Raw genomic sequence first — 23,001 nt, 5'->3', positions numbered from 1 at the left:
TTCAAGCCTTTAAGGAATAGCAGTGATATTTAATATCAGAGGAAAAAAAATAACATTGTATTTATTCAATTGTTAAGCAGTACTGCTGTAGTTAATTATCATTAAAGCTAAAAAATTCGATCCACAATTTTACTATTTAACTGGAATCGGAAGATTTTGTACTATTCAGCCAAGTTATATTTGACAACATAGATCAACAGCTTTTTTTAAAAAATATTTTTAGTTGTTGATAGACCTTTATTTATTTATATGCAGTTCTAAAATCGAACCCAGTGCCTCACATATGTCAGGAAAGTGTACTACCACTGAGCCACAGCCCCATCCCCTCAACACAGGTGCTTTAAACTACAAAGCATTCTCATACAGGAAACATTTCTGGTAGTTTGAATCATTCTTACTTACCAATATACATGTCCCAACAATGAAAGAGTAAAGCAAGCTGAATCACCAAACTCAGTAACAATATCATCATGGCTTCTCTGCTTATTAAACACTCCACCAGATAAGATCTGTTCTCCCTCCGCAAGCCTTCAAAATATAAATTTATAGATTTAAAAACATCAAATATAAAAAGCACTTCATGAAGACACCATCATTACCAATATATGTCTTAAATATGGAGACAGATAAAGTAAAAGTTTATGGGGGCTGGGGATGTGGCTCAAGCGGTAGCGCGCTTGCCTGGCTTGTATGTGGCCTGGGTTCGATCCTCAGTACCACATACAAAAATGTTGTGTCTGCCTAGAACTAAAAAATAAATATTAAAATTCTCTCTCTCTTAAAAAAAAAAAAAGTTTATGGTACTTTTAGAATAGCAATAAACATGTACTTCAAATTATTTGGGAAGAAGAAAATTATTGTCTTTACAATTTCAGTTTCTTCTGACATTTTTTAACTTATTAAATTTAATTTCTTTCTTTCTTTTTTCTTTGTGATGCTGGGGACTGAACCCAGAACCTTCTGCATGCAAGGCAAGCACTCTACCAACTGAGCTTTATCCCCAGACCTAAATTTGGTTTCTATGTAGACATCTAGTCTAAGCAATATAATCATTACACATGTCAGAAGAAATAGAAGATGATCATTTTACTGGAGGGAAATATGAATGGTTCTTTACTAACAAGTATGGTCATCCTTAGTTTTATAATTCCTTGAAATAGGAATGTACAAGCAAATTAAATAAGACTAATACTCATAGCTTTAATCATTTTAAGTTTTATGAATGAAATCTGAATAGCACTTCATCTCTTTTTGTCAATTATGTTTTCTTGATTAAAAAAAAAATTTTTTTGCCAGGCCAGAGTTTTAAAGTTTTTGATTAAAAATAACTAATTAAAATTACCATGTGGAAAACTCTCAAGTAGGTTAACAGCATATCCTGAATACATCCTTTCACTATTAATGGGACTTTTTTATTTTCTCCTAGTAAGACTAAAACACACACACACACACACACACACAGACACAATATAAACATTTATAAATAGGATAAGAACATCAATTTAGGGGGCTGGGGTTGTGGCTCAGTGGTAGACCGCGAGCCTAGCATGTGCGAGGCGCTGGGTTCGATCCTCAGCACCACATAACAATAAATAAAATAAAGGCATTGTGTCCAACTACAACTTAAAAAAAAAAAAAAGAACGTCAATTTAGAAATTGGTTTAAGAGACTAATTGGCAAATTAAGAAAGTCAGTTTTTAAGACTTAAGCATTAAAATTTTTGGAATTTAAAATAATCTAATAACAAATGTTCCAGAAATTTTATAGCTACTTTAGCTATCCCTAATTAACAAGTCATCAGTCACTGGACAAATAATATAGTATAGTTATAATTTATAAATATATGGTGACTTTATGAGACTTATTTACATCCTCCAATGAATAAAATGTACATACATGCTTTTACAAATATCTGTTTAGCCACTTTTATTATTATCCCACCTTCTACAGCACAGGAAAGAGAACTTGATGGTTTATCTATTTCTCGAGCTGCCACCAGATTTGGAATAGGAACAACTGACTTGACTAAACTGTAAATAAGGAAAAGTAAGTGCCCTTGCTTCAAAAGGGTATACAAGTAGTAGTTCCCCCACCAAAAAAAAAAAAAAAAAGATTTTGAAAGAAAACTACACAACCATCAAGATACATTATCCTTATTCAAAGTGGCCTAACACTGAAAACAAAGGAAAGGAAATAATATTTGTGATAATTTTTGAAATTGATAAAAAATAATTATAACTTACACTTCTCCAAAAGTTAAATTCTGATATCACCATAACAATGAAATCTCTCTATAACAAAAACAATGTGATAAGCAACAATGTAAACATTTAAAATGTTACTGAACAGCTTTCTACTACTAAAAAAGGAGAAAAGAGGATTAATCACAGTTTGTCAGAAGAATTTTATCCAAAATTATATAGTATAAAAAGAACAAAATTAGAAAAGATTTTAAAACTTACTTGCTGAGATCAACACAACATTTTGCAAGCAGGTATTTACACTGTGGTGTAGTACAACTGTGTCCTTTCAAGAGTCTATATGCTTTGTATGCCTTTCCTGAGCGGTAATAACAGGTTGCCAGTAAAAACAAGGCTTCTTCTGAGTGTACTAAAAACAGACATAAAAAAGAAAAAGAATATTGGCCATTGTTCAGAACATTGAATGGTATCCAATTTATCTGGCAATAAACAAGTTTAGGAACAAAAAAATTAGGCATCTTCGTTAACCCAAAATAATCATTATTAATTTACTTTTGAATTATGGAGAAATATATTGCTGATAGAAAAGTTCATTCTCCAGTTCTTGATTATCTTCTCTCTATAAGAAACTGAGGAAAGAATACAGTGAAGACAATCATAGTATTACTGAAAATCTTTAAGTAAACACATATATACCACTCTCTCCTTTTGAGAAGACTACAGTAAAGTATTTTGTCTTTAAATAATATTTCTCTAATAACTTTTTCGAGAACAAGTCAAGTTTCACTAGAGAGGGAAACTGAGGGTAAATAAAATTTATTAGTAATCTGGAATAATTTCTACATTAAAAGACAAGATTTTACAAATACATTTTTCATGTAGGGTGTAGGCATATGTTTGTAATTAAAGTGATTTGGAGAGCTGAGACGAGAAGATTGCAAGTTTGAGGTCTGCTTTAGCCATTCAGCAAGACCCTGTTCAAAAAAAAAAAAAAAGGACTGGGGATGTAGCTCAGTGGTAAAATGCTCCTGGGTTAAATTCCCTGTAAGTGCCCCTCACAAGAAAAAGTAAAATAAAATACATTGTTTTTAACACCAAATTATATTTAAGATAGCTTAAAGGAAAAATTCTAAGTTGGTGGACTTTAGAGTAACACTATTATTGCTCTCTAATGGAAGGAGCCGAGTTACTCAACAATTGGAGTCCTATTTCTTTGTATCAGGAAGTGCCCCATGGTTCTTCATGAAATGTGGCATTTCCTCCTCTTATTCTGTCTCTCCTAAACCAACCTTCACAGATGTGAATCTATAGAAGCAACAAAAACAGGATTTGAAAGAAAACATACAAACTTGTGTTTTTATGTAATAATCCCAGTGGGTTGAAAGATCTTATAAACCAGTGGTTGAAGAGTAGTCCCTGTACCAGCTTCAATATGACTTGGAAATGTGAACTCTTGTGCTCTCAGACCAACTAAATCAATAATTTGGGGAGTGGGAACCAGTAATATATGTTAACAAACTCCTCAGGTGATTCTGTGGCATGTTGAAGTTTGAGAACCACTGTTTTAAAGCATGAGACAAACTTGTCACATTTTCCTTAAAAGTTAATTTCATTCTAAGATTTGGGATTAAAAAGTAAGAGATTTTATTCTTTTAAGTATTTTGTTATATACATATGCAAGAATCCCCCACAATACCTCTTTGGTCTATCTTATGATTTTCCATGAAACAATAGTATAAAAATAATATGTAGTATATGCTGGGGTTATAGCTCAGTTGGTAGAGTGTTTGCCTTGCATGCACAAGGCTCGGGGTTCAATCCCCAGCACACCCCCCCCCCACCAAATGTAGTAAATAAAATTTGCACATATGGCATATCACTTGATGCAGGATCAAAAAACAACTGAGGAGCTCTGCTGCAACAGGAACAAATTATTAATTTCACTGAGCTACAAGTATTAATTTATAGGAGTTAGTGTAATTCCTTTCAGATTTTGCAAAGACTTGGTTTCTTTCTTTTTTTGGTATTGGAGTTTGAACCTGAGGTGTGTAAAGCACTGAGTTATGACCCCATCCCTTTTCATTTTTATTTTTTTGAGACATGGTTTCATTAAGCTGCTTAGGTCTTCACTAAGTTGCTGAGGCTGGCCTTGAATTTGCGATCCTCCTGTATCAGCTTCCCAAGTCACTAGGATTAGAGGCATGTGCCATTGAGCCCAGCTAAAGACTTAGTTTCTTGTTGCTATCTTAAAATTATTGACCATACCAATAAACAATGGCTCCCATAGTTTAACTTCCACCATAGTAATGCTTTATCAAATGTTTTGTTTATAGATACTTGATTACATGTGGGTCCATTTTCACTGCAGTAAAATTCCCTAACAACATAAAGATATCAACTATTTTGTGTGTGTATGATTTTGGTGTTTGCAATTATTTTCTAAAGTGTAATAATTTAAAAATTACATATTCAACTGGGATTATGGATTGGTAGTTTAGGCGAAACTTAAAAAAGTAAAATAATGACATTTAAGATAATGAAATGAATTCAGAAAAACCTGACTTGTTGTAAGAAACATGGTGGTTTCTAAGGGCTCCCTATAATTAATGGAAAAAGATAACAGTCCCCAAAAATATTACTAGTGAACCAGCAGTAAGCACCTAAAGAAAGCAGATGTATGTTTACTGAATAGGATTGACAAATAAATATCATCTAGAACAATAAACTGATAGTCGCTTCCTAAAATGCCAAGGTCAGAAAAATTCTAAGGCTGATTATGGTAAAGCCAGTTAATGTACAGACACCAAAATAAGATCTGGAAACAAGGTCTGGGATTGTGAAATATAATGTCCATAATATATTTCATAATTATGAATAAAGTGAGCAATGACTGGGCAGTCACTCCTAAAGTTATACAGAGAAGTCAATCATGTGCTTGTTACTACAGTACATCTATATGATGAAATAGTCTACTCTATAAAACAGTCACACAGAAACACTTTGAGAATGCATGGTTGAAGTTGTAGAACACTACTGAAGCACCTCTTCTTTTTATTAATATGTATTAACTGCATATTAATGGGATTCAGTGTGATATTTCCATACAGATGTACTGATCAAATTTAATCTCTCCTTTTTCACTCTCCTGCCAATGAAGCTCCCCTTCTTACAAATAGGTTAGGCTTCAAAAATGGAAAGGTATTTTGAACAGAAGTCCAAAATAGTTAACAGGGACATTATCTTAAATCCTTCAGATACATTTCCATCAAACAGAAAGAAGAATTACTTTTTCAGTGCTTTCAAACTAAAAAAATAAGTGCTTCATGATGATTAACAATATAAATAATGCTGGGGTTGTGGCTCAGTGGTAGAGCGCTCGCCTCGCATGTCTGAGACCCTGGGTTCGATCCTCAGCACCACATAAAATAAATAAATAGACAAAACAAAGATATTGTGTCCATGTATAACTAAAAAAACCCCAAAAAACAAAAACACAATATAAATAAGCACCTATTCTGTCAAGACCTAAAATTAGTTGAGGTGTCTTCTACGTAGCCTTGATAAGATAAAATATCATAGAAAACTTCTTAAAGGTTAGAGCACTCTGCTGACTACTCTATTATACACTTGGATGTTGTATGTATTTAAGGGCACAACATTATGGAGCTATCTATGATTTGTTATACATGTTTTATCTTGATTATCTATTTAAGTTCTTAAATCAATTACAGTAATATCCTCCTCTGACCTGAGGAGGATACATTTCAAGACCCCTTGTGGTTACATGAAACCATAAATACTGCTAGGCCCTATGTATACAGGTTGAACACATCTTGTTCAAAATGCTTGGGATCAGACACATTTCAGATTTGAGTCTTGGATTTTGAAGAATTTGCATGGACTTCACTGAGTGAGCATCCCTAATCTGAAAATCTGAAACTTTCCAAAATCTGAATCTTTTTTACTATGAATGCTCAAAGTTTCAGGGTAGCAGAATAAAGTGGTGCATGCCTGTAATCTCAGTCATTCAGGAGACTGAGGAAGAAGGATTGCAAATTCAAGACCAGACCAAGGCTGGGGATGTGGCTCAGAGGCAGAGTGCTTGCCTAGCACATGTGAGGCCCTGGGTTCAACCTTCAGCACCAATAAAAATAAACAAATATATGTATATATAGACCAGCCTGGACAACTCAGCAAGATCCTATCTCAAAGTAAAAATAAAAAGGGCTGGGGATATAGCTCAGTATGGAGGTGGGGAGAAAGAGGGTATGTGGATCTCAGGGGCTGGGGTTGCAGCTCAGTGGTAGAGCTCTTGCCTAGCATGTGTGAGGCACTGGTTCGATTCTCAGCACCGCATATAAATAAATAAATAAGATAAAGGTCCATTGATGACTAAAGAAATAAACCAATGGGGGATACCAATGTGCATCATATATAATAAGGATGAAAAAAGATCTGGAAACTCACTGTATTAGAATATGCTAGGAAAGAGAAGGAACTTGTAAAGGACTTCCTATACACCAGAATTATAGTAAATTCTTTATATATGTGAGTCTTCGAAATTACTTGTTCACTAGATATTTTTCCTTCTTAAAGATGAGGAAAATTAAACTCAGAATAACTTCTTCTAAGATCAAATGGTTAATGAATATGAGTTCAGATTCTTACACCATTTCTGCTGTTCTTCCTTTCTTACACTATAGTCTACACCAGGCTATGAAACTCCTTAGGAGAAAGAAAAATGGGTAACAAGGAACTACTGAAATTCAGAAAATATTTCAAGAATTTAACTAACAAAAGATTCAACCCATTAAGTTCTTTGGCCTCATGCCTTGTGGAATGTTTTTCCCAAAACATTAGAAAATACATGTTTTCCCAAAACATTAGAAGCATAGGAGGTCACTAAGCAAAGAGGTTACATGTAGTCTATCAGCTACGTGCCAACCAAGAACACTGTGCTAACAAGAATTCTGAGGTTGATTCAGTGGAATGAGTACTGTGATGAACTAGTGATGTCTACTATGACTGTAAATCAGAGAAGTGGCAAGGATTTTATTTATTTATTTTTATGTGGTGCTGAGAATCAAACCCAGTGCTTTGCATGTACTAGTCAAGCACTCTACCAGGGAACCACAACCCTAGCCCCTTAATTATCTGAATTCTAAATGAGTACAACCTTTAGGAGCCTAATTGCAATGAAAAAAACTGCATAGTTTTTTTTTTTCTTTTTGTGGTGATGGGGATCAAACCCAGGGCCTTTCACATTCTATATCAGTAGAGTTTCACTGAACTACACCCCCAGCTCTGTTCTGATCAACAAATTGAAAAAAGAAAGATTAGAAATATACCACAGAAAAACTGGTGCTGCCTAGGTATTGATGAAAATAAAAATAGATTCTGATAAACCTTGCTCTTGCATAATGAAGTAGAAGAGGGTAATCTATTCTATCTTCTTTCTAAACCAGTCTTTCCTTCTTACCCTTGTCAATCTTTTCATTGGGACCTCAAACTCCTGCTGCACAGATCTTCCCCACTTTTCTCACTTAGCTCCTGTTCTCTTCCAGAAGCTTCACTGCACTCTCAAAGGAAAGTTAAATTCCTCATATGTCAGTTACCTCGGAGTAAGATAAGGAGGTTTCACCTTCCTTCTCAAGACTGTTCCCAAGCTTTACTCCTATCCTTTTGAGAAATCCCTAATCCTGAGGTTCATATCTTCTTAGAAGTCTCAGCTACTGAACTCATGACTCTTTGTTTCATTAATGAAAGAATTCTGGGTGTGGATTATGATCTTCCTCTCCAATATTATTCTCATACACCTCTCATTTAGACCTCATATGAACTTTGGAGCCCTGACCTCTCTGTTCTTTCTTAATTATCAACCACCTCTGTCTTAACTTTACCTGACCCACATCTTGTCTACATATGTGTGTGTGTGTGTGTGTGTGTGTGTGTGTATGTATATACATATGTATTTTTTTTTTTTTTTTTGTGAGGGAAGGGGTACCAGGGATTGAACTCAGGGGCACTCAACCACTGGGCCACATCCCCAGCCCTATTTTTTGTATTTTATTTGGAGACAGGGTCTTACCTAAGTTGCTTAGTGCCTCGCTTTTGCTGAAGCTGGCTTTGAACTTGAAATCCTCCTGTCTCAGCCTCCCAAATCACTGGGATTATAGGCATGTGCCACTGGCCTGGATACATATATATATATAAATTTTTAAAAAAATACCTTTATTTTATTTACTTTTATGTGGTGCTGAGGATTGAACCCAGTGCCTCACACGTGCTAGGCAAACGTTCTACCACTGAGCTACAGCCCCAGTCTCCCGGCTATATATTTTTAATATTCTTATCTCTTCTCCTTTTGTGACAAATGCCTGGCAAACCTCTGATATCCACCTTCTTTATGCTTACAGTAAATAAGCACTTTTACTAGAGAAAAATCCTAATACAGAAAGACTGGACTATCAATTCATGCAGGAACACACAAAACACACAAAAATAAAGCTCACCTGCAAACATTACAAATTGAAAACTCTTGGCAAGTAATCCAATGGAAACAATACAAAAAATAAAAAAACTAAAACAAACAAATTAATAAAAAGAACACACTACTGTTTCTGGTCTATATATGTACATAAAAGCATTTATATACCCAATTTACCACATACATGTATATGTATACATAGTAGAGATGTCAGTAGCTCTTAATTTATAGACCTACATGGTACAGGATCAGCATTGATCAAATCTCTGTGTAATTTCAACCACACATTCTTTTTCGTTTTTTCCCCCAGTGATGAGATTTGATCCCAAAGGCCCTTGTGCATGCTAGGAAAGCACACTTCCACTGAGCCACATCCCTAGGAGTCTTTGTGTAATTTCAAAGCAGTAAGAAAATGCACTTGGAAAAATAAAATTACAAAAAGGTAAAGACTTCTCAGTAAAGCATAAATTTGTTAGAAAAAAAAGCAATAATGGGAGATATGCCTTATTAAATATGGAAAGAATATAAAGTGTTAATTATAAAATAATATGATATTGACTTAAAAATAGAAAATTAAGATGGGTACAGTAGTACATCTGAATCTCAACTACTCAGAAGGCCAAGACAGGAGGATCACAAGTTCAAGGCCAGACTGGGCAATTTAATTTAGCAAGACCCTATCTCAAAATAAAATAAAAAGGATTAGAAATGTAACTTAGAGGTAGAATGCTCCTGGATTCAATCCCCAGTAACTGACCCCTCTCCTGCCAAAATACAAAAAGAAAGAAAATTAACTAGTGGGAAAGAGGAGATTCTGGTGGCAAAGCCAGATATTTTAAAAAATTTAATATAAAACCAAGTAAGAGCCAGGTGCAGTGATGCATGCCTGTAATCCCAGCAACTTGAGAGACTATGGCAGGAGGATGTAAAGTTTGAGGTCAGCTTCAGCAACTTAGCAAGGAACTAAGTAACTCAGTGGAACCCTACCTCAACATAAAAAACAAAAAGGGCTGGGGATGTAGCTCAGTGATAAAGTGCCCCTGGGTTCAATATCCAGTAACCCCCAAACCCCCATCCTCTGCAAACTAAACAACCCTCCCCCAAACATGTAAAATACCATGTGGGACTTATTTTAAGTAATAATGTAAAATAATAGAACTTTTGGCTCTTATCTTACTCAATATACTACTATAAATTCTTTGAAAAAAATTTAATGTACCAAGAACCAGGTACTTAGTATAGCTGTAAGATGACAATTTTCCAGCTACTAAAGCAATGAGAAAATGACAAAGCTGATTTGAGTTCAAATAAATGAAAATGTTAAATAGTAGAACTGAAAGTCATAATTATCAGGGCTAGAGTCGTTCAGTGGTTGAGCGCTTGCTTAGCACGTGTGAGGCACTGTGTTTGATCCTCAGCATCACATAAAAATAAATAAAAACATCCTGTCCATATAGAATTTTAAAAAATATATCTAAAAAAATAAAAAAATTAAAAAGTCACAATTATCTACATCAGCATCTTAGCAAAATAATTATAATAATTTAATGATAGAAACAAAACACATTACAAAATGTTTACTAAACATTTATTACCATGTTAAATGTCTGTGCCAAGTGCTTTAAATATATTATCCTGCTTACTTTTTCAATTCCATAATTCCATATTTATTAATGAAAAATAAATTCATATATATTCAATTCCATATTTATTAATATTTATAAATGAAAAATCTGAAAAGCTCAGACATTATATAACTTGCCTGGGGTCATAAAAATGTATATTTGAGTGACAGGATTAGGATTTGTGCCATAGTTATGGATTCTAAATCCATGTTGTTAGCTATAGAACATAGACTCTATTCTAATTAAAAAACAAACCTAGAGCCGGGCACGGTGGCACACACGTGTAATCCCAGCAGCCTGGGAGCCTGAGGCAGGAGGATCACGAATTCAAAGCCAGCCTCAGAAACATCGAGGTACTAAGCAACTCAGTGAGACCCTCTCTCTAAATAAATACAAGTAGGGCTGGGGATGTGGCTCAGTGGTTGAGTGTCCCTGAGTTCAATCCCCAGTACCAAAAAAACAAAAAACAACACAAAACAAAACAAAAAAACAACCTAGGGAAAGAAACCCTAAAGAATGGGAAATGATTAAATACATCAGAGTCTATAAACCTGAATCAACTCTATGGTTATTAAAATAAACAAAAGGAGCCACATAGATAATAGGTAAAGTTTTTATGAACTAGTGGTCAATTATAAAGAAAACACAAGAGGGTGATACTAAGAATCTTGTTAGTCATAAAAGTGATGGAATTTCATGCATTTTATAGTTCTATATAAATGAAAATTTACAAACCTTCTGCATACAGTCGCTCTGCAAGGAAAACTGCATCTCGGTAAGCATAATGGTTTAGTGCTTGCCATATAGCAGCCTGCAAGTGGAAGAAAAAGAAAATAAATACAGATACACAGAATTTCAAAGTTACTCCTAGCACAAAGCTTTGAATATAAATATCTTTAAGTGATAAAACCTCAATGCCCATAGAGCAAACTCCACAGTGTGTATGACTCCTGACATATCTGCATTTACTCACTCAACCTGCATTACTTTTAGTCTTCTGTGCCTTTGCATATCCTTTTTCTTCATCAGGGAATGCTGGCTCCCTTACCAACCTTCCCTAATAAATTTCTAATTCTTTCTAAAGTCCTAGCTTAAATAACGCCACCGTGCCTGGCTAACAAACACTATTGTATTCACTTCTTAAAGTACATGTTTAAGAAGTTCTCCAAATTAAGATATATACTTAGAAATAAAATTACTGAGTTATTGAATATGTTCATCTTTATTAGATAATGTCAAATCATTTTTTTAAATTATTAATTTATATACCAAATAATAATATGAGTTTCTATTTCTATTTCTTGGCTAACCTCTAGCCATTACTTTTTTTCATTTACTTCTTCATTAGAATAGTCATATTATATTACAGTTATCTGTTTACAAGTCTGCCTATCCTACTAAAATTACATGCTCATATAAGTTCTTCTAGCCTTAAATAGGAAACTACCACCCTGAATTCTGCTGACCTTTCTTCTGGCTTTCTTCATAATTTGATACATTCGTGCCTATCATCCCTAAGAAGCAGCATATTTAGTTTTCCAACTTTAAATTCATGCTTGATAATATCTGAGGCTGGAGTTTGTTCACTTTCATTGCTGAATAAATAATATTTCCACTGTTTAAAGATATCAAAATATGTTTTATATGGGCATTTGGGTTATTTCTAGAGTTTCTGTTTGTTTGTTTTAATAATGCTACAACAAACACTATTTTTTTGGTTACCAAGGATTGAACCTGGGGGCATCAGACCACTGAGCCACATCCCCAGCCCTATTTTGTATTTTATTTAGAGACAGGGTCTCACTGAGTTGATCAGCACCTTGCTTTTTGCTGAGGCTGGGTTTGAACTTGTGATCCTCCTGCTTCAGCCTCCTGACTGACTGGGATTACAGGTCTGCGCCTCCATGCCTGGCTAACAAACACTATTGTATTCACTTCTTGGAGTACATGTTTAAGAAGTTCTCCAAATTAGGATACTTAGGAATAAAATTACTGAGTTATTGAATATGTCCATCTTTACTAGATAATGTCAAATCATTTTTAAAAATCATTAATTTATAAACCAAACAACAACATGAATTTCTATTTACTCCATAGCCTTGTATAAACTACAATTGTCAAACTTTAAAATTTTTTATTAATCTGAGAAAATAAAAGCGTCCAATCAATTACAAAAAAAAAAAATAGATTATCAGGCTGGAGCTCAGTGGTAGAGTGCTTGCATGTATGAGGTTCTGGGTTCAATCTCCAGCAACACACACACACACACACACACACACAAAGTGATAATAATTAAAAAAAAAAATAAAGGTTTATACTACTCAAGATCAAAGACCTCTTGTTTGTACTGTCTTAACTTTTTTAAACTGGAGGGCTTTAGTACTTATTCAATGAATATATTCTGAGCGTCTACTATGTGACCACTTTCTGGACTCTAGATATTTAGCTATGAGCAAATAACTTCTGCTCTCATTAAGTCTCATTCAAATGTTACTCTTATCTAGACCAAAGCCTTTCAACCCCACTTAGATGATGTTCTATCCCAAATTCATTGAATCACAATTTCTACACCTGGGATTGTCCTTAGATTATCATTACTTTTAAAGTTTTCTATAGGTGATAAATAAGCATTCAGGGTTCAGAATCATTCCACGTGTCCAGATAAGCAATCTCTCTTTTTATAGTAAAAACTTGTGAAAATTTATGAAAGCTATTAACCTCCTCCCCAGTAAAAAGCATATATTCTGGAAGTCTGCATATATTGAAAATCCACATTACCTTGGAAGTATAGTATAAATTTGGAAGTATAGTATAAAGCTCAAAATCTAGTCCACATGATAGGAGCTGAATATGTCATCCACTAGAAATAATAGGTACTTGATAAGTATTTGTGGAATTAAATTTAAATATTTAAAATAAAGGAGCCAGGTGTGGTGGTGCACATCTGTAATCCTGGTGATACAGGAAGCTGAGGCAAGAGAATCATAAGTTCTGGGCTGGCTTCAGCAATTTAGCAAGACCCTGTCTCAAAAATAAAAAAAATAATAAGGACTGGGGATGTTGGCTCAGTGGTAAAGTGCTCCAGGGTTTTAATCTCCAATACCAAAAGAGAAAGAAAGGAAAGAAAAAAAAAAAAAAGAGAAATGGACAAGTTACTACTTTTAAAAAGGTCCTTACTCTTTTGTATTTTAGCAACTACTACAGAGTTAGTGTCTGAAGAAGCATTACTGCTGCCAAGAGTAGGAGAGGCCAAGTTGGAGGCCACAAGATCACAAGTTTGAAGTCAGTCTCACCAAGGTAGAAAGACCTGGTTTCAAAATAAAATTTGTAAAAAGGCTGGGGATGTAGCTCAATGGTTAAAAAAAAAAAAAAAAAAAAGTACTGAGATAAACTAAAAGTGTTCTCAGAGAATTTCAACATTTGGATTGCATAACAACTTCAAAAAATATCACTCAGAAAATAGTAGGCTAAAGGGTTTTCAATCTAATTTGACTCAGCAATTATCTCTTTTCTTTTTTTTTAATTTAATGAAGAGGATTCCTGATTCTTGTTAAGCACATTGATCAAGTTGTTTATGAGCTTTAATCACCTACAAAATAAAGACTAAAACACCTACTTCAAAGACAGGCATATACATGAAAGTCTAGCTATGTAATTGATAATTATAATTCTGCCCCCCAAACCATATCTGGTCTTCTAGTACTGGTGTGGCCTAGGGTTCTGGAACCACACACACATATAAGTACCTTTCAAAATTACACTAACTTAAAGCAACTGCAGTAATAATGAAAGACACACACACACAAAAAAACATTTGCATCTATAAGGCAGACCATATTTTGCCTGGATTTCTTTAGTAGTATTTTAATTGGCCTCTCTGAATTCTCCCCCATGACTTTTTCACAAATCAGATCTGATCATGTAACATCTTTACTCAAAATCCTTCAGTAGCTTCTCATTGTTCTTACTGTAAAAATTGTAATCACCAAACTTGGCAACATAGAACAGTTTGTGCTTACTTCTCTTTTCTTTCTTTCTATTTTTTTTTTTTTTTTTTTTTTTTACAGAGCTGGAACCCAGGGCCTCCTTGCTTACTCCTAGGCGAATGTTCCTTTCTTCCTATAGCCCTAGTCCTTTTTATTTTATTTTTCAAACATGGTCTTGCTAAATTGCCCAGGCTGACCTTAAACTTATGGCCTTCCTGCCTCAGCTGGCATTATAGGTGTGTGCTACTGTGCCCCATTTCAAACCAGTTCATCCTTTATTATATTTTCTTGTGCTCTGTGCTTAGCACAATAGTGTTTTTTTCAGCTCTTCAAATTTACCATATTACTCCCATCTTACAGACCTTCTATTACATGCAGTTTCACCTAGTAAATGCCTCCTTTCCTTCAAACTAAGCAGATTCCAGTTATCCTTCAGATTTTTCTCTTAGAGAGGGTTTCTTTGGAACCCCAAGATGAAATTTGGTATCCTTATTAAACACTTAATAGCACCAAGAATCTTTCCTTTGTAATACTTCTCGTCGTAATTTTACATTGATTTTGGAAGAAATTTTAGTGTCTTCCTTACTATTATAAACTCCAGGAAGGCAGGGATTACATACATCTTTGTTATTATTCTTCAAGATCTATTATGTGTTTTAAAGCAGGTGCTAAGTAGACACATGTTGAATGAACAAATGATTTTGAACTTTTGGCAGTCTTCTCATTATTAGCATTCTTGTATTTTAGTCTTAGCTTTAATTTTCTCTGTATTTCTTGATATCCAATAATTAAGGATCTCTGGGAGTCTGTATTGAAACTTAGTGATAAACAGAATTATTTTGTAATGCAAATAATTAACCACCTAATTACTCATTTATGAAATCTGAAGATTTTTCAAGAACCTACTTGTTTAATTTTGTTCTGTTAAAGAAAATGATGAGTAGAGGATTTAATGTTGGAGATCTATGCTCAAATTTGTGTGCCACCACTTTTAGAATGATTTTGAGGGAAATATTAAACTCTTCTCAGCCTTAGTTTCCTCATCTGAAAAATGGGGCTCTATTTCTAGGAGCTGTTGTGTGGTATATGGATGATACACATTATGGGCACATATATTATAAAGTTCTAGAACTCTTTTTTTTTTTTTTTTTTGCACTGGGAATTGAACCCAAGGGCACTTAACCACTGAGCCACATTCTCAGCCCTTTTTTATTTTTTATTTTGAGACAGGGTCTTGGGCTGGTTATATAGCTTAGTGATAGAGTACTTACCTATGATGTGCAAGGCTTTGGGTTCAATCCTCATGTACCACCAAAAGGAAAACAAAACAAACAAAACAACCCTTTAGACAAGGTCTCATTAAGTTGCTGAAGCTGGCTTTGAACTTGAGATCCTTCTGCCTCAGCCTTCTCAGCCGCCAGGATTATAGGTATGTGCTACTTTTTTTTTTTTTTTTTGACTTTTCAAAGTTAAAGAAATGAAAGACAATAAAGTATCATATTCAAGAATCATTCTTTTCTGAGTTTAAATCAAGCTTTGCTCAGAACATCATTCCTTTAATACCAATTTTGGTGGGAGTGGTAGGGTATGCTAGTGTGGACTGAACTCAGGGGCAGTCTACCACAGAGCCACATCTTCAGCCCTTTTTATTTGAGATAGGGTCTCATTAAATTGTTGAGGCTGGCCTCAAACTTGTGATCCTCCTTCTTCAGTCTCCCAAGCTGCTGTGATTAAAAGCCTGCACTATACCCAGTCCTTTATTACCATTTTTTTGTGATCCTCCTCCTTCAGTCTCCCAAGCTGCTGTGATTAAAAGCCTGCACTATACCCAGTCCTTTATTACCACTTTTAGCATCAGAAAGATAATAATGCCAGCCAACACAAACTTTTATAATTCCAGAAGTTAATCTTGCCACTTACAGAAACCCACCTATAGCTTCCATCCATACTCTGAGAAATCACCTCTAAATTCCTAAGTGATGGTGTCTCTCTGGGGTTGGTGGTGGGGGGAGCGGATTACTCTGAGGCACTACAAATTAGTAGCTGATGATGAGCAGAGCTAAAATAAGCTCCTGGTTATTCATCTACCTTTACCCAACTGATGGTGTAGGCCTCCACCAAAAGAAAAGCACTTAGTACATCAACCTCTAGAGTTCTACAAATTAATGCCAGATGTAGTTAATGCTGCTAAAAACAGTTATGAAGCCAAACAAAGCAGCATTCCTTCCCTCCCCACATCCCCACAAAATGTTTAAGAGAAATGTCACTGATTAAATTAATGGCTTGGTCCCTGGTTCCATTAATTTAAAAGTAAACAAACAGCATAAAGTTGCAAAATTCCTTACTTGTTATTCTTAAACCTGAAATACTATTTTAAATGTAAACAAATATCTGTAAGTACTCAGACTTAAATGTGACTACTATATTCTTGTTTTTGTCAAAAAAGAAAACAGCTGCTTTTCAAATAACTGTAACAGCAATGAATAATAAAAAAGGAAAACAAACAAAAAATCCAAAACATCATTGTGGACTTTTACATTATATATTTTAATTTAATGTATAGAGCTCTAATTTAGTGGGGCTGGGGTGTGGCTCAGTGGTAGCGCACTTGCCTGGCATGTATGAGGCCCTGGGTTCAATTCTCAGCACTGCATACAAATAAATAAAATAAAGGTCTATTAAAAAAAAAAAAAGAACTCTAATTTATTTTTGGTTTATATCATTGGGCAAATCCTTCCTCCCCACTTAGCAATGTCAGTGGTAGGGGAAATGAAGGAAAATCTGGTAGGTAAAGGCCAGGATTATTGCCAAATGCTCTACGATGTCCTCCATCTTATTCCCTCCTCCCCACCAACAAATATTAGCTGGCCCAATTTTTTGTACCAAAATTAAGTAACTTGTATATCTAAATTCTTACCTCTTTCTTTCTTGCCAATAGCAGCAGATTAATATTCCCAAAGCAGTGTTTTCATTATGTAATTCTTCTACTCAAAAACTCTTTTGCTCATATAATGGTTATTCATTATCACATCAAATCTAAACCTCTCAGCCTGGAGGTTTATAACTTGTTTCTACCCAGCTACTAAAACCTTCTTCTTCCTGTCTCAATTCCTACTCAAGCCAAGGGTTACAATACTTTGCTGTTCTCCCTAAACAATATTACAATCTTTGGGCTTTTGCTCATGCCATTCCATGCCACAAATATTCTTTTTCTTCTCTATCAATTCCAAACTTTTCAAAAGTTTTAGCCTTTAAGTTTTTGCTCCTTTAAGAAGCCTTTCCCATTATTCTGACCTGAAAAGATCTCTTTTTCCCAAATTCCTTTTTTTTTTAATATTTATTTTTTAGTTTTAGGTGGACACAATATTTTTATTTTACACTTATGTGGTGCTGAGGATCAAACCCAGTGCCTCATGCATGTTAGGCGAGCGCTCTACCACTGCGCTACAAATCCCAGCCCCCCAAATTCCTTTATTATTATTTGTGCTATCAAATACATACTGACTTATAACATTACTCAATTTTTCCTGTTAAGCATTCTTATCTTCCTCTTAAAATTAGGAGTTATACCTCAATACTTGATAGTCTCACAAATACCTGCAATTTAATTTGTTTAAAAAAGAATGTTTAATTGCCCTCCTTCACATCTACCCCCATCCCCAAAGGATTCTCCATTTCTTAAATAGCACCAACAAAATGAAATCCAGACAGTCATTCTTTTTTCTTTTTCTTTTCTTGGGTACTGAGGATTAAACCTAGGGTCACTTTATCTGTCAACTATATTACAGTTCTTTTTATTTTGAGGTGGGGTCTTGCTGAATTGCTAAGGCTGGTCTCAAACAGGCAATCCTACTGCCTCAGCCTTCTGGGTCACTGGAATTACAGGTGTGCACCACCACACATAGTCATTCTTGATATCTACCCCACCTTCACATCAAATCAATTTCCATGTCTCATTGGTTCTACCTCTCATTATTTCTTGAGCCATAAAGTACTTTTTCACTATCTAAGAACTCTAAAACGATACTGTGTATATGGTACCCAATTACTATATTGCTTATTAAAGTGATTTTCAAAAGGCTTGGTTTACAACTTCATCTAACTCTTCTAATTGTCAATCTTACTCCTGGGAATAATTGATAAATTAAAAGTGATAAATAAAATAGCTGCTCATTTTATCTGTCAACTTTTTCCTATGCCTAGTAATACCGTAAGCCTTAGGCATTCCAAGAAAGAAAACTATTTTCCAAATTTATTCTCATTCCTTTTCAAATATATGCAATCAGTCATCATTTTTTAAAGACTATCTTACTTTTTTCCTTACTAATTCATTCCCATTTTCAATACTATGCCTCATCAGTTGATCTTCATAACTGTGGTCAAAGTTGCTTGCTCCTCCCACTGTTAAAGATCCCTTCTTAATTAGCTGCTGCTTATACCATAAATTACAACCAAAATTCTAACCTAGTCATATCCTCCCACTTTTTTTGGGTGGTGGTGGTGGTACTGGGATTGAATCTAGGGTTGCTTTACTACTGAGCGAAGTCCCTGGTATTTATCATTTAAAAATTCGAGACAGGGTCTTGCAAAGTTGCTGATGCTAGCCTTTAACTTGTAATTCTCCTGCCACAGCCTCCAGAGCTACTGGGATTACAGGCTTGCACACCTCACTAAATTCACCTAGTTATATCCTAAACTTACCATCCCAAAATCTAATGGACAAGCTAGAATCAGGGAGGGGGAAAAAAGATGAATTTTACTTTTAAGCCTTAAAAATATCTAAGTGTATTAATCCTGATAGTACTTTAAGAAAAAATAGAAAACCTGATGGGTACTATCTAGAATAGGCTACATATTTCTATTCCACTCCATGCTTTTATACAGGTTGAAATTATTATTAAGTTGTCATTATATGCTATAAATGCAACTGCTTTATCACTTCAGAAGTCTTTTAGGGCCAGAAATACAAAATCAAAAATATGAAACAGAAATTAAGCAATCTACTAATCCATTTAATTTCATGTTGGGTCTCAAAAAAACCATAAAAGGAACTCTATATCACAAGAGAAATTTGGATTGAAAGAAACAGCTTTGGAAAAACTGATACAACTTAGGAACAGGTAAATTTCTTAAGATAAAATCCTGCATTATGTTAATTAAAATACTAATGGCTGTTATACGTAAAGAGCTGGAGATGAAGCCAAAGTAGGAAAAATGAGCATTTCATGTTGTGAAGAAAAATTAAGGAAATACAGAAGTAGTGATATATCAAAGTATTTGTTATTCCATACCACAGGTCTCTTAAGGGCAATATGAAGAAATTTCTAAAACTGGTTTGCTTTATAGCTTCAAAGTAAAGTCCAGGACTCAATGACAGCAGCTGATAAGAGGTCAACTCCTCTGACCAAGTCAAAGATCACATGGTGAGATGAAGGTCTTCCAGACCTGGTCCATCACCAAGGGACAAAAGATTCAATTTCTCCAGATGGCAGGGGGGAAAACGACTTGGCACTGCATCACACACTTAAAATCCAATAGGGTTTCCTCCCTGATAACAGCAACTGTGCGTCAAAGCATACCTTGATGTGGTAAGGAAAGTGAAATGGACGGAAAAAACCTTATTTGTCTTTCATTTCCTGAATGTCTTATAAACATGTACAATGAAATATTTCTGATCCTCATCACAGGTAACGGAAAAACCCAGATTCGTCCTTTCTACTCCCTTCCCTTCTATAGGTGCTTGCACCTCGGGCGCCCGGGCCTTTGAGTTCTCTTCTCAGATCAACACTGTCCAGTGGGGAATCCACTGAGCGAGAAAGACAACGTGGGTTACAATGCCTGGCACCAAAATAGAAATTACTATTAAAAATGCCGATCCTATCCTCTCACACATAACAAAAACAAAAACAAGAAAAACTTGCCCCACCTTTTCGAAAATCGTACCAGCGCCGTTCAAATGTGATTCTCAATCATCCTTTAGACAAGAGAGCACCTGGGGCGCGTTTTCGGCCCCCCCTCATCTCACCCCCCCACCCCGCGCCAGGCCAGGCCAGGCCCCTGGACTCGCAGGAGGGGTTGGCGGACGTGGACTCCGACAGAAAAACAGGCATTACCGCCGAACGCCACTCACACTAGGGGTAGAAGGAAGGTAGGGCTAGAGGTAACACGGCTTAGGTCGCGAACAAGGCCTCGGAACGATGGAAGAACGGCACGACCCGCAGGGGGAGAGGCGGGAGAAGCAGCCTGGCCTAGGCCGCACCAGGCCGCGAAGTGGCCATACGCGGTTTCCTGACTGAGGCTGCGAGCCAAGTCTCAGAGAAGAGGGTTATCATTACCTGGACGGGTTCCTGCAGGACCGTCATCCTTGAGGCTCAGGCCCACTTTCTGCAGTGCCTCAGGCCCCCCCCCCGTAGCGGCTCCGGCCCGGCCAGCCCCGGCTCATTTAAACTCACCAGCGACCGTTACCGGGGGATGGGGGAGGCCGAGCGATTGCCGAGTATCTCCGAGCGGGATACGAAAATATCCGAAGTGTAGAGATGCAGGCGAAAGTAAGACGGAAATGAACGAAATGGGCCGGAAATGCCCGAAATGAGTCGGGCCGAGAAGGCGACCGTTGCCGGAGATTGCCGAAGATCACCGGAAACTACCGAGTTTGACCCAACGCGTAGTTTCCTGTTCTCAGCCACGCCTTCATCCACGCACGCCACGCCCAATCGTCCACGCTCTACGCTTCCCTGCCCAATCGGCAACCAGCAGGCTGGGAGTGGCCTGACGGATCGGGCGGGGATCGTTACGTGGCAGAGTTGGAGTCTGGATTCGCTACACTCCCCCCTTCTGGATTAATTGGTGCAGAGTAGATAGAGCAAAGGGTAAAACACCAGAATTTGGGCCCGACTTGAATTAACCAAAAAGTATTTGTCTTTTGAGTTTAGATCATTATCCATTCCAGAAATACCTATTTACAGCTACGGGGTAAATTTTAGAGGTTTGACTCTCTCCAAACATATAGGATGGCGGGTCCTCAAGGTGATTAAGGCCTATCTAAGGGTAACGCAAAGAGTGCTACATTATGTGGTGCCCATTATAAACGGTATAAGAATTCAGAGGAGAGGCAAATTAATTGGGATTAACAAAAAGAAAAGAAAAAGATTTAAACTAGAGTTTGAAGGATAGGTATAATTAGAAGAAAAAACAAGATATTGTAAATGAAGGCAGGAGAGATGAGGTCAGCTGGTAAAAAGTTAAGGCACTTACTGAAAATAGTTACTGAGGTGATGAGATGACGGAAAAATCTCAAAAGGCAGTTTGAAATTTTTATTCTTGATAGAAGATGCCATTTGGTGAATTAGAGAGTGTAGTATTAGAAGTCCAGTGGCCTGGTATTGAATTTTGTCTCTTGCGCCAACTACTTAACAGATTCTTGGGCACCTCTCTGAGCTTCTATTTGCATAATCTGAAAAAATGATCAAGGAAATTAAGTCCATTAGTAGATGTTGCAGCGTCTAGTACCACTGTAGGCACCTTCAAATTTCCTTTCTGCTTCCTTACTCCCCCCACCTCAAGAGCAAGAACTAGAAACTAAAATTGTGACTTTCAGCAGACAAGACAGTTTTTGAAGGTTAATTTTCTGTTCAGAGCTGGAAGTGGTGGCTTATGCTTGTATTGCCAGCTGCTTGGGAGACTGAGGCAAGAGGAACTCAAGTTTAAAGTCACCCACAGCAATTAGCAGCCCTAAACAACTTAGTGAGATACTTGCCTCTAAATAAATAAATAAATAAATAAATAAGGGCTGGGAATATGGCTCAGTGGTTAAATACCCCTGGGTTCAATCCCTGGTATCAGGGGAAAAAAAAAATCTGTCCAGGACTTCTCTAGGCTATACCTGGGACTACGTTCTGTTGTCTGGACATGTGAAATTAAATTAGAGCTGTTCTTTTACTTTGGGTGATGTTGGAGGGAAGTGGTCTTTTTTGTTTTGTTTTTTTTTTTATTTTAAACACCAACTGACAGATCTATATCCTTCTCCACTACCTGTCTCAAAATACTGATTATGTATTTGTCGTCCCACTTGTTGGGGCAAGTGCTAAGGTGATTTTTGACTGCCCTGTGCCCTCTTCTTTCAGCAGGATTATTCTGAATAAGTTAGGTTAAATAGCTAATAAGTTAGGTTAAATAGTTAATTAGCTATTTAGAGTTCAGTTAGTTAAAATCAAATGAAATTAAAAAATGTTCTTCAGATGCCCTAGGCACATTCCAAAGACTCAATAACCTTTAGGGCTAGTGACTACCATATTGAACAAAGATACAGAACATTACTGTTATTGGCTTGACTTAGGTCTAGAAGATAGCCTCACTCGTGTCTAGCTAGGGCCTTGATGCAAGCTGTTGGTAGTTGTTGGGTGTGCCCCTCAATTTTCCAATAACCTCTGTCCTCACATTGACCTCTCATCATTCATAGTCTAGCCACAGCCTCGTGACTTGGTAGCTGGCAACCAAATGGGTGAAAATGGAATCTGTGGGGCCCCTGAAGCTCTACCTCTGTAAGTCAAACCCATCGCTTCTTGTTGGTCAAATTAAGATACAGGGTCAGCCTGGATTCACCAGGAGGAAAAAACAGACTCCACCTCATAATGGAAAGAGTTGTGAAGCAACGCTACAAGAGGCATATGCAATGGAAGAGATAGTTGGACATCTTTGGAAAT

General features: G+C 36.2%; 1 protein-coding gene across 2 annotated transcripts in view; it reads right to left on the bottom strand.

The window, feature by feature from the left end:
- Positions 1-20,769, bottom strand: part of LOC308636785 (cell division cycle protein 27 homolog) — a 46,876-nt gene extending 26,107 nt beyond the window's left edge. For both annotated transcript variants that reach the window (XM_081272515.1, XM_081272516.1), the window contains exons 1-4: positions 20,635-20,769; positions 11,049-11,124; positions 2,463-2,610; positions 403-528 (exon numbers count right to left, since the gene is read on the bottom strand). In XM_081272515.1, the coding sequence (XP_081128641.1) occupies positions 403-528; positions 2,463-2,610; positions 11,049-11,124; positions 20,635-20,661 (377 nt within the window). In that variant the 5' untranslated portion in view covers positions 20,662-20,769. The remainder of the gene's footprint in view (positions 1-402; positions 529-2,462; positions 2,611-11,048; positions 11,125-20,634) is intronic.
- Between the last annotated feature and the right edge of the window lie 2,232 nt (positions 20,770-23,001).

Source organism: Spermophilus citellus, assembly GCF_964194105.1.
Source record: "Spermophilus citellus genome assembly, chromosome: 17".
NCBI lineage: Eukaryota > Metazoa > Chordata > Mammalia > Rodentia > Sciuridae > Spermophilus > Spermophilus citellus.
The sequence above is the reverse complement of the archived record's forward strand: the minus strand, read 5'-3'. Positions and strand labels throughout refer to the sequence as shown.